The sequence below is a fragment of the Lagenorhynchus albirostris genome, chromosome 5, assembly GCF_949774975.1.
Source record: "Lagenorhynchus albirostris chromosome 5, mLagAlb1.1, whole genome shotgun sequence".
Lineage (NCBI taxonomy): Eukaryota > Metazoa > Chordata > Mammalia > Artiodactyla > Delphinidae > Lagenorhynchus > Lagenorhynchus albirostris.
The window spans coordinates 103,146,698-103,160,265 of NC_083099.1; the positions used below are offsets into that span (position 1 = coordinate 103,146,698).

Sequence of the window (13,568 nt, forward strand, 5' to 3'; positions counted from 1 at the left end):
TAGTCTTAAAGTCAAGAAAAGATAGACTATCAAGACTATTTCATTCTCTCCATTTTAGGTAGGAATTTAAATATTTTGTAATTAAAATAGACAATATTTGGCTGTTAAAATTATAAGCTTACATTAAAATATAGTATTCTTAGGTCCATGTAATGAGGCTGTGTTTCTGCAGGCATCAATACTCTGGAAGATAACGTATCTTTGATCACAGAGTACATTTGGATAAACATAAATAACATTTTAATACAGCATTATGTGTTTTGGAAAAGTTAGATAAAATCTTTTTCTTTTTTTCCTTCCATTCCTCTCAACTGCCTCTGTTTCTACCCAACTTTCTCTTTTATTTGCCTATCTTATTTGGAAGCATGATAGAAAAGCCAAGTCCTAAAAAAAATAATAATAATAATAATATGATGTGGACTCTAGTCTCAGACATAAAAATTTCTACTGTGTCGGTTTAGGAAACTTATTTAACTTTTGAGGTTCTGTATTTAACTTACACTATAACTATATTTTCTAACTTCAGAGCTGTAGGGAATATCAAATAAGTATATGTATGTAGATAGATTTTTTTATGTCAAACTTTCTTCAGATGTAAAGTATTATTATTAATTGACTTATATAGTGAAACAAAAAATATACTTTTAAAAATATTTATTTATTTTATTTATTCATTTTTGGTTGTGTTGGGTCTTCATCACTGCACACGGGCTTTCTCTAGTTGCAGTGAGTGGGGGCTACTCTTCATTGTGGTGCGCGGGCTTCTCATTGCGGTGGCTTCTCTTGTTGCAGAGCATGGGCTCTAGGCACATGGGCTTCAGTAGTTGTGGCATGCAGACTCAGTAGTTGTGGCTCGCTGGCTCTAGAGCGCAGGCTCACTAGTTGTGGCACACGAGCTTAGTTGCTCCACGGCATGTGGGATCTTCCCAGACTAGGGATCAAACCTGGGTCCCCTGCATTGGCAGTCAGATTCTTAACCACTGTGCCACCAGGGAAGCCCCAAAATATACTTTTTATTATGATATATTTTTTGATTCACATTTTATATTTTGGTCTTTAGTTACAAGCGTATGTGATGAATTCCACCGTTGAAAACACAAAAGAAATACTCTAAGTTAAGTCTTTCTGTCTTTTGATGTGTATATCCTGTAGGCCAGTGGTCCTAATTGGGGGGTGGGGGGAACCTTTATAATTTTGTCTCTGGTAAACCCAACAGTAATTTTACTAATTACCACAGCTCATGCTGGGAGCTCCTTACAGTGAGATAAGATCACCCAAGAAATTAGACCACTAATACTAACCCATACTTTTTGGTAGTGTTTGGATTTAGAGTTGTAAGTGTTCAGAAATCACATTAGTCTATCCATATACTGCACTGAAAACATGGAATTTGGGCAGAAATACTCTGCATTTTATTTTATAAAGATAAGTTTTTAAATTGTGTTCTTTTCCTTAGAAAATGGAATAAACTCTGCCATCTATGTTGGGCTTTAAAATATCACCCACTAGAATGGATGATTAAATTAATGGGAGAAAAACTTCTTGGAAAGAATGCTAAATTCTGAGCCAAAATGTAAACATCAGAAATAGTTTTTAGTTTCTAGTTCTTGCCAAATTGGTGGATTAGCTCAGACTGCTGACTTCTCTTAAAATCATCTCAAGAGAAACAATAGCATTCCAGGCACTAATAATAACAAAATAAAATGAAAACAACAAGAAATGTGAGAAACCCATGGATAGACTGAAGGCTGTTTGACCTAGTATGGGGACCTGGGGTTCTGACTGCTGAGGCAGCAGTAAGAGGACAGATTGGATAGTTAAAAAAGAACCTAAGCGTTCAAATCAAGCAAATTTTTAAAAGTACAACAGAGCAAGCCCTGAGTAACAAAAAGTAAGGAAATAACACAAGTAGAGATAGAAATAAGTTAAATGGAAAACAAAAGAGAAGATTAACACAAGAAAATCTCATTCTTTGAGAAGGTAAAGTAAGGAAAGTAAGTTAGACTGACCTCTGGCAAGAATAATCAAGGAGAAAGAAAAAAAGGGAAAGAAGAAATGCCAGAACAAAAAGTGTAGGACAAAAGGGGGAAATACTATAAACTCAGCATAGATTGGATTTATAATCATAAAATAAAGATTATAAAATAAAATATAATCATAAAAAGTTACAAAATATGATCATATAATAATATGGATATAGGAACTGTTGTAGTCTAGAACCAAGATTTCTTTCTAGGATGTTCTGTCCTGACCACTGGAACCTCTCCTGAAAGTGCCTCTTTCTTAGGCTTTCCTCCCTGATGGCCCGAGTTTCTATTTCTAATTCCGCTTCTTAGAAGAGCTTCTGCTTCAGGCTACAAAAGCTATGGCAATCTCTCTCCAACTCTCACCTTCCTACTCATTCTCTCCAACTTCCTCCATTCCTGTTGGGCAGCAAGAAAGAGAAGTGGGAAGGTAAGGGATCGGGACTGCACTGCTTTGGAGTAGCCATGCAACTTGCTCTTCTCACTGTAATTCTAAATGCAGGTTTCCAAAAAAACATTATCACATATATTAGTATGGACTCATATATAAGGTGCTTTATGTGTTAAACCTACTTTGTAATCTTGCCTGGGGTCCTAATCACCATATGAAGTCATTTCAGCTGAACCTCTAGCTTAAGGGTTTCAAATTTTAGCTGTCAGATTTGTCCAGAAGTGCAAAATGATGCTTTCTTACAAATGAGAATCCTAATGGAATGTTCACACTAGAATAAGATAATTCTGGGAGTGGGTGATTCAAGAGGAGGGACAAATGAATTCAGGGAAAGAATACTCAAGACTTAAGATTGCCTAGGTCTCACTGGGCCTCCAGAAAGACCACAATGATGTAAAGTATTGTTTCTATGGGAAAATATTATAACCTACTTTGGTAGGCTAAATAATGACCCCCCTAAATATGTTCATGTCCTGTCCTCAGAACCTCTAATGTTACCTTAAATGTTGTCTTTGAAGATTAAGTTAAGGATCTTGAGATGGAGACATTATTCTGTATTATTTGGGTGGTTCCAATGTAGTCACAAATGTTCTTAAACAAGAGAGACAGGAGGTCAGAGTTGGTAGTAGTTCATATGACAATGAAGCAAGAGTTGAGAGTGATATGAGGATGGGGCCATGAGCCCAGGAATGCAGGTGGCTTGTAGAAGCTGAAAAAACTGAGGAAATAGATTCTCCTTTGGAGTTCTAGAAGGAATGCAGCCCTAACAACACCTTAATTTTAGACCTCTGATCCCTGTAACTGTAAGATAATAAATCTGTGTTATTTTAGGCCACTGAGATTGTGTTTGTCACAAAAGCAATCGGAAAGGAATATACCCACTGACTTCAAATGAGCCTTTAAACCCATCTGTGATAAATTGCATTCTCCAAAGGTGGCTGCAAAAATATCTCCCATCTCACATACTCTTCTGCAATGTCATCTTGCCACTTCCCCAACACTATGTGGAATCTATTCTTTTCTCCCTCCTCCAAATCAGGGTGGACCCGGAGACTGCTTTGATCAGTAGACTATGGTGCAAGTGATACAATGCCTCTTAGATGGCCTGGCAGCTTCCGCCTTCTTCCTCTTGCAAGCTAGGTACCATGAAAACAGTGCCACTTTAGGACTGCATACTCAGGGAAACTCAACCACATGGAGAAGCCCTGAAGCATGGCATACCATGTGGAGATAGAGATGCTAAGGAACCTGAGCTGTCAGACATATGAGTGAAAAGCCATCCAGGAGGTGGATCTTCCAGACCCAGCCACCCTGGCTGATCCCATGTGCAGCAGAGACAAACAGCTTAACCAAACCCTTTCTAAATATTTGATCCACAGATCATGAGCAAAATAGAATGATTATTTTAAGCCACTAATTTCGGGAGTTGTTTGTTACCCAGCAAAACACCACCTTTTTAGTGAGTTGGTGACTATCTGTCCAATGAACTGATACATATAATGTCTTCAGTGCCTATTAAGAAATGTTATGTTGTTGGCACTAAATAACCCCTGGTTAAAGTCTGTACATAATTTATCTCTATTATTTCAGCTGTTATTTCTGCCAGATTGCTATATCTAATTTCACAGAGTTCTAGTAAGAAATAAAATGAATAAAGTAAACCTGCTTTGTAATACTGAGGCATTATACAAATATTATTTTGTTAGTCTCTATGCAACATTGGAAGAATTGGAAGTTGCCTACGGCAACCAGAAACACTGACTTATTCTACTGACTTAATTATAGACAATTCCTAAATTAGGCTCTGGTCTATAGATTTGAGGGTGACTTTAGGTCTCTGCTACAGAATTAAGAACATAGATTTATGTGGCAATAAATTTCCCTGCTAATTCAAAATATTTTTCACTTCTGGCTTTAAGGTTCTTTTCCAAAGAGAAGCCTCTATAAATCTATTTTTCATGATTCTGTGTTTATTGCAATCTTGCTTGTAGATTTTTAATTTTTCAAAAAGGTGGATGGAAACATTTAGGATTGACATTTTGAATGCTGAATCATGTAAATCTACAGAAGCATAAATATTCTACCACTTCGGATAATTTCTACCATGATTTCAGATCAAGTAAGTGTGTCTGCTCTAAGATTACACTTGTTTGTATTTACAGGTTGTCTTGGCTCCTTCAGAGCTGGATTATTCACTGCTGCTCGTCTGTCAACTAATGCTTACCCTGACCTAAGGAGCTGTGTCAATGGTAAACACCTCTACCATCAGTTTAAAAAACAAAACAAAACAAAAACCTGCAAGTAAAGTACCCCCATATAAATATAACTAATGTTTAAAAATCAACAAATGAGCCCTTGAAGGGCTGCAAGGCCCAGCAAGCAGGTATTCTCAAAATGCATTTGAAGGAATGTTTTTAATTTTTTTAAATTTTTTTGGCCATGCCACATGACTCTAACACTGGATCAAATTGGCCAAATAATTATTTCTTTCAGTATTTATTTATTTGTTTATTATTTATTTAGTTTAAACTTTTTATTGAAGTATCATACATATATGTATGTATGTGTACAGCAATGTACATGAAAGATGAATTTTTTTCTTTTTTTTTTTTTTTTTTTGACCACATCGTGTGGCTTGTGGGATCTTAGTTTCCCCACTAGGGATTGAACCTGGGCCACAGCAGTGAAAGCGCTGAGTCCTAACCACTGGACCGCCAAGGAACTCCCTGAAGGAATGTGTTTTAGATGTAAATGCTGCTGTTTTACTTAAAATGAATTTTCCACCTAATGTTTAAATTGAAGTGTTCTTTGTTTGCCAAGCTTTCGGTCATTGACTTCAGAATTTTATTCCCAAGAGCTTTAATTTGGCTGTTGTTGCATAATCATGTACTTACGACCAAATGTTAGAGTTGATTAATAGGTCAAAGTGGAACCACGTTTATTTTTCTGACTTTTGGCATCAACAATATAAATGTGGAAAATCTTGTGATATCAAATTAGCCTTTTCCCCCTGAAGTTCACATAAGGCCTAGTGATAATTCTCATAGATTATTTGTCTCTAGTTTGTCAATTTCCTGACTTACAGTCAGAGAGAAAAAGGTGAAATGGCAACATGTAAACTGGGATGTTTGTCCAGTGAATATTTTAAATGTAGCATTGGCATTATTGAGATATTCATTCATGTGCATTTTCTATAATTCAAAATTAGTTGTAACTACGCAAGTAAAACAGTTTGCCTAAACGTGTATATTTAATTCATACTTTATTTTTTCAATTTACCAGAGGACAAAAAAATAATTTGATAATTTCCTGATTAGCCTGTTTTCTGTCATTTTAACTAATACCTAATTTTCAAAAAATTTGATTTTATGAGGACTTTTTTGAGAAGTTCAATAATTAGGTTTTAATTAGATTAAAAATTTTTTTTGTTTGCAAGTAACAGTTTGCTTTGCTAACATAAGCAAAGGAGAATGTAAAGGAAGGATGGAAGGAACTTGCAGATGAGCTAGGAAGGCTGGAGAAACAGGTGTGGAATCATGCAGGAGCCAGGGACCGTTGCAGTGTCTAGTGAGGTGAGAGTGACCACAAATAAGTCAAGACACAAATGGGCATATCATTTAAGATAGTGATAAAGTGCTGTGACATTTTATGAAGAAAATGTCCCTCCTTAGGAATCACGGTATTCTGCTACCTGTTTCCCAATGTCTGAAAACCATTTGACTAGAATTCTATTTATTTAAAGCAGGAGAATAAATCTGGTCCCTGTTATTCTATCTTAGCCCAATTTGGAAGTTCCAATTTTTTCTATTGATACTACACTATTTCTATTGATATTGAGTACTTTATTGTTCTGCTTACCTCGTGGAATTTTAAGGATCAAATAAGGTAATATATGAAAAGAATATTAAATTACAGTTGTAAAGTACTGTATATATATGCAAATATAAAAGTAGCTCCCTTTTACAAAATATAAAGATTTGTCTAATGGATCCACTTTTCTTAATGAAAAAGTATTTGAAGGAATGAGTTGTAATTTTTTTCCATTGACCATAGGCTTTGTGCACAGGATTCTATTAAAGGGTGTATAATTCTATTTTACCATGGCATGTGGTAAAAATTAAATAGATATATATTTCCTTCAGCCATTCCAGACCAGTGTAATCCTCTGCCATGCAATGAAGATGGATATATGACCTGCAAAGATGGCCAAGCTACATTCACTTGCATTTGTAAATCAGGTTGGCAAGGAGAGAAGTGTGAATTTGGTATGTACAATAAACCCAGCTGGCTCATCTGGATTGGCCTCCTGAAAAGTTCTCTGAAGGTTTTATTACTTTAAAAGTAATTTATTTCCTCCTTTTTAGATATAAATGAATGCAAGCATCCTTCAAATGTAAATGGAGGTTGTAGCCAGATTTGTGATAATACACCTGGAAGTTACCACTGTTCCTGTAAAAGTGGTTTTTTTATGCTTTCAAATAAAAAGGACTGCAAAGGTAAGAGTAAGAAGGTAGACTAAAAAGGTATTTACTATGTGAGAGCAAAATTCAATTAGAGGAATTTCCCCAGGAAATTCTTGGAAAACTCTTAGGTGGTAAGTGCTTGTAATAAGTATACATTATCATCTACCTTGAAACCTTGTGATACTATGGGACTGCCTTTGGTTTATTGTTTATAGAGTATTTTTTTACTCACAGAGTATTTTGTTGTCTTCTTATTGTGTGTGCATGTGTGTACATGCACGTGTTTTAATGAAGAATTTCATTATATGGTGATAAAATGAAGTTTTAGTGCAAGTCCTTGCATACTACAGTCTGCGAAATCATTGTTTATCCTTTTTCTTCCAGATGCTATAATATTATATCCTTTATTCCAATAAGATAAACGGTTTACAAATAAATCACCACAATCCTTAATAACTTCTTTCACTGTATTTTATATTTTCTTGTCAGAAATACCTTTCTAATTTCCAAGGTAAACCCTTCATCTTGCACCTCATTTCCTGTTGTGGTTTTGAAAAAGATGAAGCTCTGGTTTTCCTTCTCTTTATACATCTAAGCTCACATCACTGGTCATAACTTTTTTTCTTTTTTAATTTCAGACTTAAATAATTCCAGTCAGTTTAGCTTTTTAAGTCATTTTACTAGTGTATTTCTTTTTTTTTAAATTATGCTTCTCTTTCCCCCAAATTTTACCTTTCTTTTTTCTGCACAATGTCTTTTCCATTAGACTGCTTTAACTACCTTTACTAAATCTTCAAATATAAGTGCTAGGTACGTGGATGACTAAAAATGAAATTCTCCAGCCTGGAGTTAAATTTCGCCTTTAGAAAATGGGAGCAAGTTATTCTTTCTTCTCTCCTTTCCTCCTTCCCTTCCTTTCTTCCTTCTTTCCTTCCTTTTCTTCCTTCTTCCCTCCCTCCCTCTCTTCCTCCTTCTCCCCCCTCTCTTTTTTCTTTCTCCCACCACTTCTCCTCTTTTTGTGATGAAGTAAAAAATTTAATAAGTTAAAATGTAAAGTTTTCTTTTTCAACTCTATTCATATCTGCTTTGGTAAATCCTTAAATTGAATTCATATTCAAGGAGTGGTCTGTCCCTCACTGTATTGTAGCGTTTAGTCTAGCATAGTTTACTATAATATCATTTAAAGTGCAATTGAGTGACTCTAAGGTGAACTGTATAAGCTAATGATTTATTATAAGCAGTTATCCAATTTCAGATTATATATGTTTCTTGTTTGCCTATTTGAAGGTGCTTGAGGTTAAAGATTTAGAATATCAATATCATTAAAACACCAGTTATAGAAAACCATTATAATGAAGGGATACCATATGCATTCCACAAGCAAATAATACCCATTAAAACTTCTACATCTAAATACTTGGATAGTCTATACTGCTAAAGAATTTGTGATTTATATTTTTAATTAATAGGAATTTAATCCTTATCCATTGAGTTAATACACCTTAACAAAAAGTTCTCTTATAAATGAGTGTCTCCGATGATCAGGACATATGTTCTTGTATTCTTCATTTACATAGTCTTTTATCCACGATACCTAAGTAATAAAGTACAGACCTAGAAGAAGAATATGTATACAACTGTTACAATAGGGCCTTTGCTAAAATGTGGATATGGCTGGGATTAAGCTGCCAGTAAATGTGCAAAAATGCAAGAATAAAACTTTTCATCAGACATTAGATGTCAGCGTAGAGTCATAAAATGTACATGCTATAACCGACACTCATATGATTTAAATGAGTCCTTGTAATATGCCTCAAACCAAATAAATTTAGTCATATGTTTTTACTTTCTGTTGAAAATATGGATTTTATAGCTCTTTTTAGAAAAGTAAGTATTTTTTGAAGTAATTGTAGATTCACATGCAGTTGTAAGAAATAATAAAAAGCGATCCCCTGTACCCTTTTCCCAATTTCTCCCGATAGTAAAATCTTACAAAACTATAGTACCTTATAACACCCAGGATATTGTCACGAATACAATCAACATACAGAAAAATTCCCTTACCACAAGGAATTGATGCATTTATTTTTGTGCAGGTCATTTTAAATAGAGAAATGTCTGAAAATTTGGCTATTAGTCTGTGGAAAAATTAAACTATCAATATCAACTTTTTAGAGTAGAAAATATATTTTTCATTCTGAGCTCACCTTTCCTCAGAGAGTACAAATGAAAAGAGTTCACTAATAATTACACCTCTATTGAACTATTTCTGTCACTTGTTTTGTTTTTCTCACAGGTGCTTATTCAGTAACTAGTTCCAATCAATACTTTGTCTCTTACTCTACTATGTAATATAAACGCATCTGAAATTTCTGGAATAGTAATTTAACACTAAAATTTACGCTGAATTAGCTGCACTTTATAAGTACCTTAACACCTTACCCAATCCCATTTAAAATTTGAATCACTCTTGAATACTTTAAGCCACAATAGTAGTATGCAGATTTAGCTATTGTCCATTTCCAAAGGAAAGGTGTAAGACTGATGAGCCATCTCATTTTTACTGTTTATATTTGTGATAATACAGAGTAAATATGCTGTTAAGACCGTATTTCAGAAACATGTATTTAAGAATACATATTAAGAATATGATGAATCTCTTCTTCCATTTATTTTCATACTGTATCCTGGTAGATAAGGAAAAAAAGTGCTTTTTTTTCTTTTACCTGACTACAAAGGAAATAGCAACCATCAATCAAATTCCCTATGTATTTGTATAAAGAAGTCATATTTAGTGAACTAATATATGATGATAGATTTAATATTTTGTTATTCCCAGGCCACTTTGTTGTCTCATTAGATATATTAAACTAGATCCAGGAAACACAAATCAAGGGGTCTTTGCTAGTATCTTCTGGTATGGGAAAAATGTTTTTTAATATACTGGTTTCATTTATAGATGTGGATGAATGCTCTGTGAAGCCAAGCATTTGTGGCACAGCTGTGTGCAAGAACATCCCAGGAGACTTTGAATGTGAATGCACTGAAGGCTACAGATACAATCCCTTATCAAAGTCTTGTGAAGGTAAAGTTCTGGTGGTGTCATTGGTGGTGAAGAGGGTGTTTGCACCCTGATTTGATATGAGAAGCATTGGTTCTTTAGTAGTATGCAATCTGATTGGCCCTCTAAGCTGTATATGAATCGGAGACCTCCCATATATGATAGAAGCAAAAGAACACATTTTTTAAATTATTTATTTATTTATTTACTTACTTTTGGCTGCGTTGGGTCTTCGTTGCTGTGCACGGGCTTTCTCTCGTTGCAGCGAATTGGGGCTACTCCTCATTGCGGTGTGTGGGCTTCTCATTGTGGTGGCTTCTCTTGTTGCGGAGCACGGGCTCTAGGCGCCCGGGCTTCAGAGTTGTGGCTCACGGGCTCTAGAGCGCAGGCTCAGTACTTGTGGTGCACGGGCTTAGTTGCTCCGGCTTGTGGGATCTTCCCGGACCAGGGACTGAACCCGTGTCCCCTACACTGGCAGGCGGATTCTTAACCACTGTGCCACCAGGGAAAAAGCACATTTTATAATATTCAAAGATAAAAAGAACTTCTAGCTCGAAGGAAGAACACATGCACAAAAAGAAAGGCAAATTTAAAAATCATGTGGGTGTTACAAGGGTGGTTAGAAACCTTCGGTTTTATACCAAGCTTTTCAATGATTTTCTGTGCATATATCAGTGTGCCTTTTATTGTAAAATAGTAACTGACCTAGTTCTATTATAATTAAATACATGTAAAAGAAAATCTCTTCATAACCAAATGATAACCAAGCTCTAAAACCTTAAGAAGTACTGATTAGTAATGTTAGTGCCTGTGGTTTTGGGAGAGCCCCTTGGAGCTTATGATTACTTCATTTGGCTCCAGTGGTGCTGCCATGTGTGCCTCAGGTAGCTTAGATGTGTTAGAGCAGGGGTCCCCAACGGCCGGGCCTACACCAGTCCACGACCTGTTAGGAACAGGCCATAGAGCAGGAGGTGAGGGGCGGGTGAGCAAGCGAAGCTCCATCTGCCGCTCCCCATGTCCCCCCATCACTCACGTTACCTCCTGAACCATCGCCCCACCGTCCGTGGAAATATTGTCTTCCACGAAACCAGTCCCTGGTGCCAAAAAGGTTGGGGACCACTGTGTTAGAGAGATTTTTTTAAAAAGCATGGATATATATAAATTATCTCCTTTGAATTTTTTAAAATTTCAAAATGAATTTAATACCATGACTAAAACTAATCAAATCAATAATTTTTCTATTGTGGCAAAATATATATATAAGATGTGCCCTTTAACCATTTTTAAGTGTACAGTTCAGGGGCATTAATTACATTCACACAGTTATGCAGCCGTTACCATATCTGTTCCAAAACTTTTCCAAACAGAACTCTGTAACTGTTAAGCAATAAATTCCCCCTCCTCCCTTTCCCAGTCCCTGATAACCTCCAACTTACTTCTGCCTCTATGAGTTTGCCTAAATTGATGATAATCTTAGAATAGTTTTTTTTTCAACTATTTGTACTCCTTTTGAGATTTTGATGTGTTATAACCTTATACACTCACTGAAAAATATCCCCCCAACCCACCATTTCTACTCTCCCACCACTCCAGGTGGAAATTACTGTAGTAAGCCCTAAGCATTTGCAGACTTATTATTAGCCAACTTCATCATCAATATTGTAGTTATATTCAATGAATGACAGATTTTTTTAAAAAGATGTAAATGTGAAAATGTAAATATATTTATATATAAATATATATTACTTTATTCCTCTAGTTATACTATTCAATTTTTATGGTACTGAGGGTTCACTAATTTGGGGGGTCTATTTTAAGACATTTTAAGGGAGAACTTATATGCTATAATAGTATTTGAGTTTGGGAATTTTCAAAGATCACAGGGTGTATTCATCAAAAAGGTCAAGGATGGTAGGTTGCTCTGAAGTGTACTTTAGCTGAAGTATCTTATTACAGCTTTTCAAGAATGATTTTCTTAAAATATGGAGTAGGAACAGGGACCATATAGAAGATTTCACAGTATGGGAGGTAATAGCACAGTGAGGTTTTTTGTTTTTTTTACATAAGAAATAAATATATGTCCTTAAATTTATTGTCGCCAGTAATCGTTGCATTATGGAAAGTGAAATTTTCTTGATATGATCATTTAATCTCCAATTACATTAACCTTCAATTAAAAGGGATCTTTTCTTCCTTTCCCTTCCCTATCTTCCTATCCTCCCCTCCCTCCTCCTCCCCTCCTCTCCCCTTCCCTTCCCTTCCTTTTCTTTTCTTCAAAGCAAAGAGTTAAGAAGTAGTGTCAATGGAATTCATATGATCAGATGTGACATTTACATGGAGACTCTCAGTCTTTTTTTCTTCAAAATCATAAAATTAGTATAATTGTTACATCTTTATTAATTATTAATTACTGAAAGTTATTCATTAAATTTGTTGGTCAGGTATATAAATAAATAGAAATTACACTTGTAACTCACTTAAATTTCCATGGCAAGTGATTTGTGATTTGATGTCAAAGGAATGTGATTTGATGTCAAAGGAATTTCTTTCACAAAGGATTTATTATCATTGATTATCTCATACTAAAATCAACATAGTCCTTCTTCTGTGAGATTGAACATTTAGGAGATATTAAAATTTATGTTCTCTTTTACCCCAGATGTGGATGAATGCTCTGAGAACATGTGTGCTCAACTTTGTGTCAATCACCCTGGAGGTTACTCTTGTTACTGTGATGGGAAGAAAGGATTCAAACTTGCTCAAGACCAGAAGAGTTGTGAGGTAACATTTTGCAAGGCTAACCTTCCCATCTCTTTTTTAAAATGAAAGAACCAGATACTTATTTCCACACAGTTGAGGTAAATCAAGAGAATACAGATGTCTATTATAACTGCTATAGTTCAAAGCAGGCTATGAGTCACAATCCATTTTACTAATTTTGGTCATGTAAGTGGTAAACATTGTGGATAATTAGTGACTGGATTAAAAAAAAGAAAAGCTGCAGGGCCACAGTTCAGAGAGTGCTCATCTGTATAGCCTGTACATTTATAAAATGCAAAGTGTATGTTTATTTAAGAAACTAAGAAAAGCTGAGGTTTATACTCCTCTTTGTGAGAAAAAAGTCTTTCACAGAACTTTAGAGAAAACATTTTCCAGTGTCTGCTTTTCTTTATCTCACTCTGACAAGTTTGATCATGCCGCAGGCATGTTAGTACTTGCAAGAGTGCTCATAAAATCTCAGGTAGAAACAACTCTGTCAGAGTAGGATTTAGTTGGGGTTTAAGTATATGGAAATTCAGAGAGGTCAATTTTGTTAATTTGTATCTCTCAAAATTGCTTTTAGTTACTAAGATTCAATTTATAATTGATCCAGAAATTGAATGTTGGGGGTAGGTTCTAGTTCTTCTTCCATTGTAATAAATAGGTCAACATTTGAAGCTCTTTTTTTTTTTCCTAAATAAGGATCACATGTTAGTGATCTTTAGTCAAATTCTTGAATCTCTTTTAATTTTTAAAAGTTAAAGTGAAATTTCAAATGCTTATGAAGCAGACAGTAAAAAAAGCCTAAA

General features: G+C 35.1%; 1 protein-coding gene across 1 annotated transcript in view; it reads left to right on the top strand.

The window, feature by feature from the left end:
- PROS1 (protein S) overlaps positions 1-13,568 on the top strand; it is a 55,442-nt gene that overhangs the window by 21,275 nt on the left and 20,599 nt on the right. Inside the window, exons 4-8 of the mRNA XM_060149387.1 lie at positions 4,638-4,724; positions 6,618-6,740; positions 6,840-6,971; positions 9,898-10,023; positions 12,659-12,780. Coding sequence (XP_060005370.1) covers positions 4,638-4,724; positions 6,618-6,740; positions 6,840-6,971; positions 9,898-10,023; positions 12,659-12,780 — 590 coding nt within the window. The remainder of the gene's footprint in view (positions 1-4,637; positions 4,725-6,617; positions 6,741-6,839; positions 6,972-9,897; positions 10,024-12,658; positions 12,781-13,568) is intronic.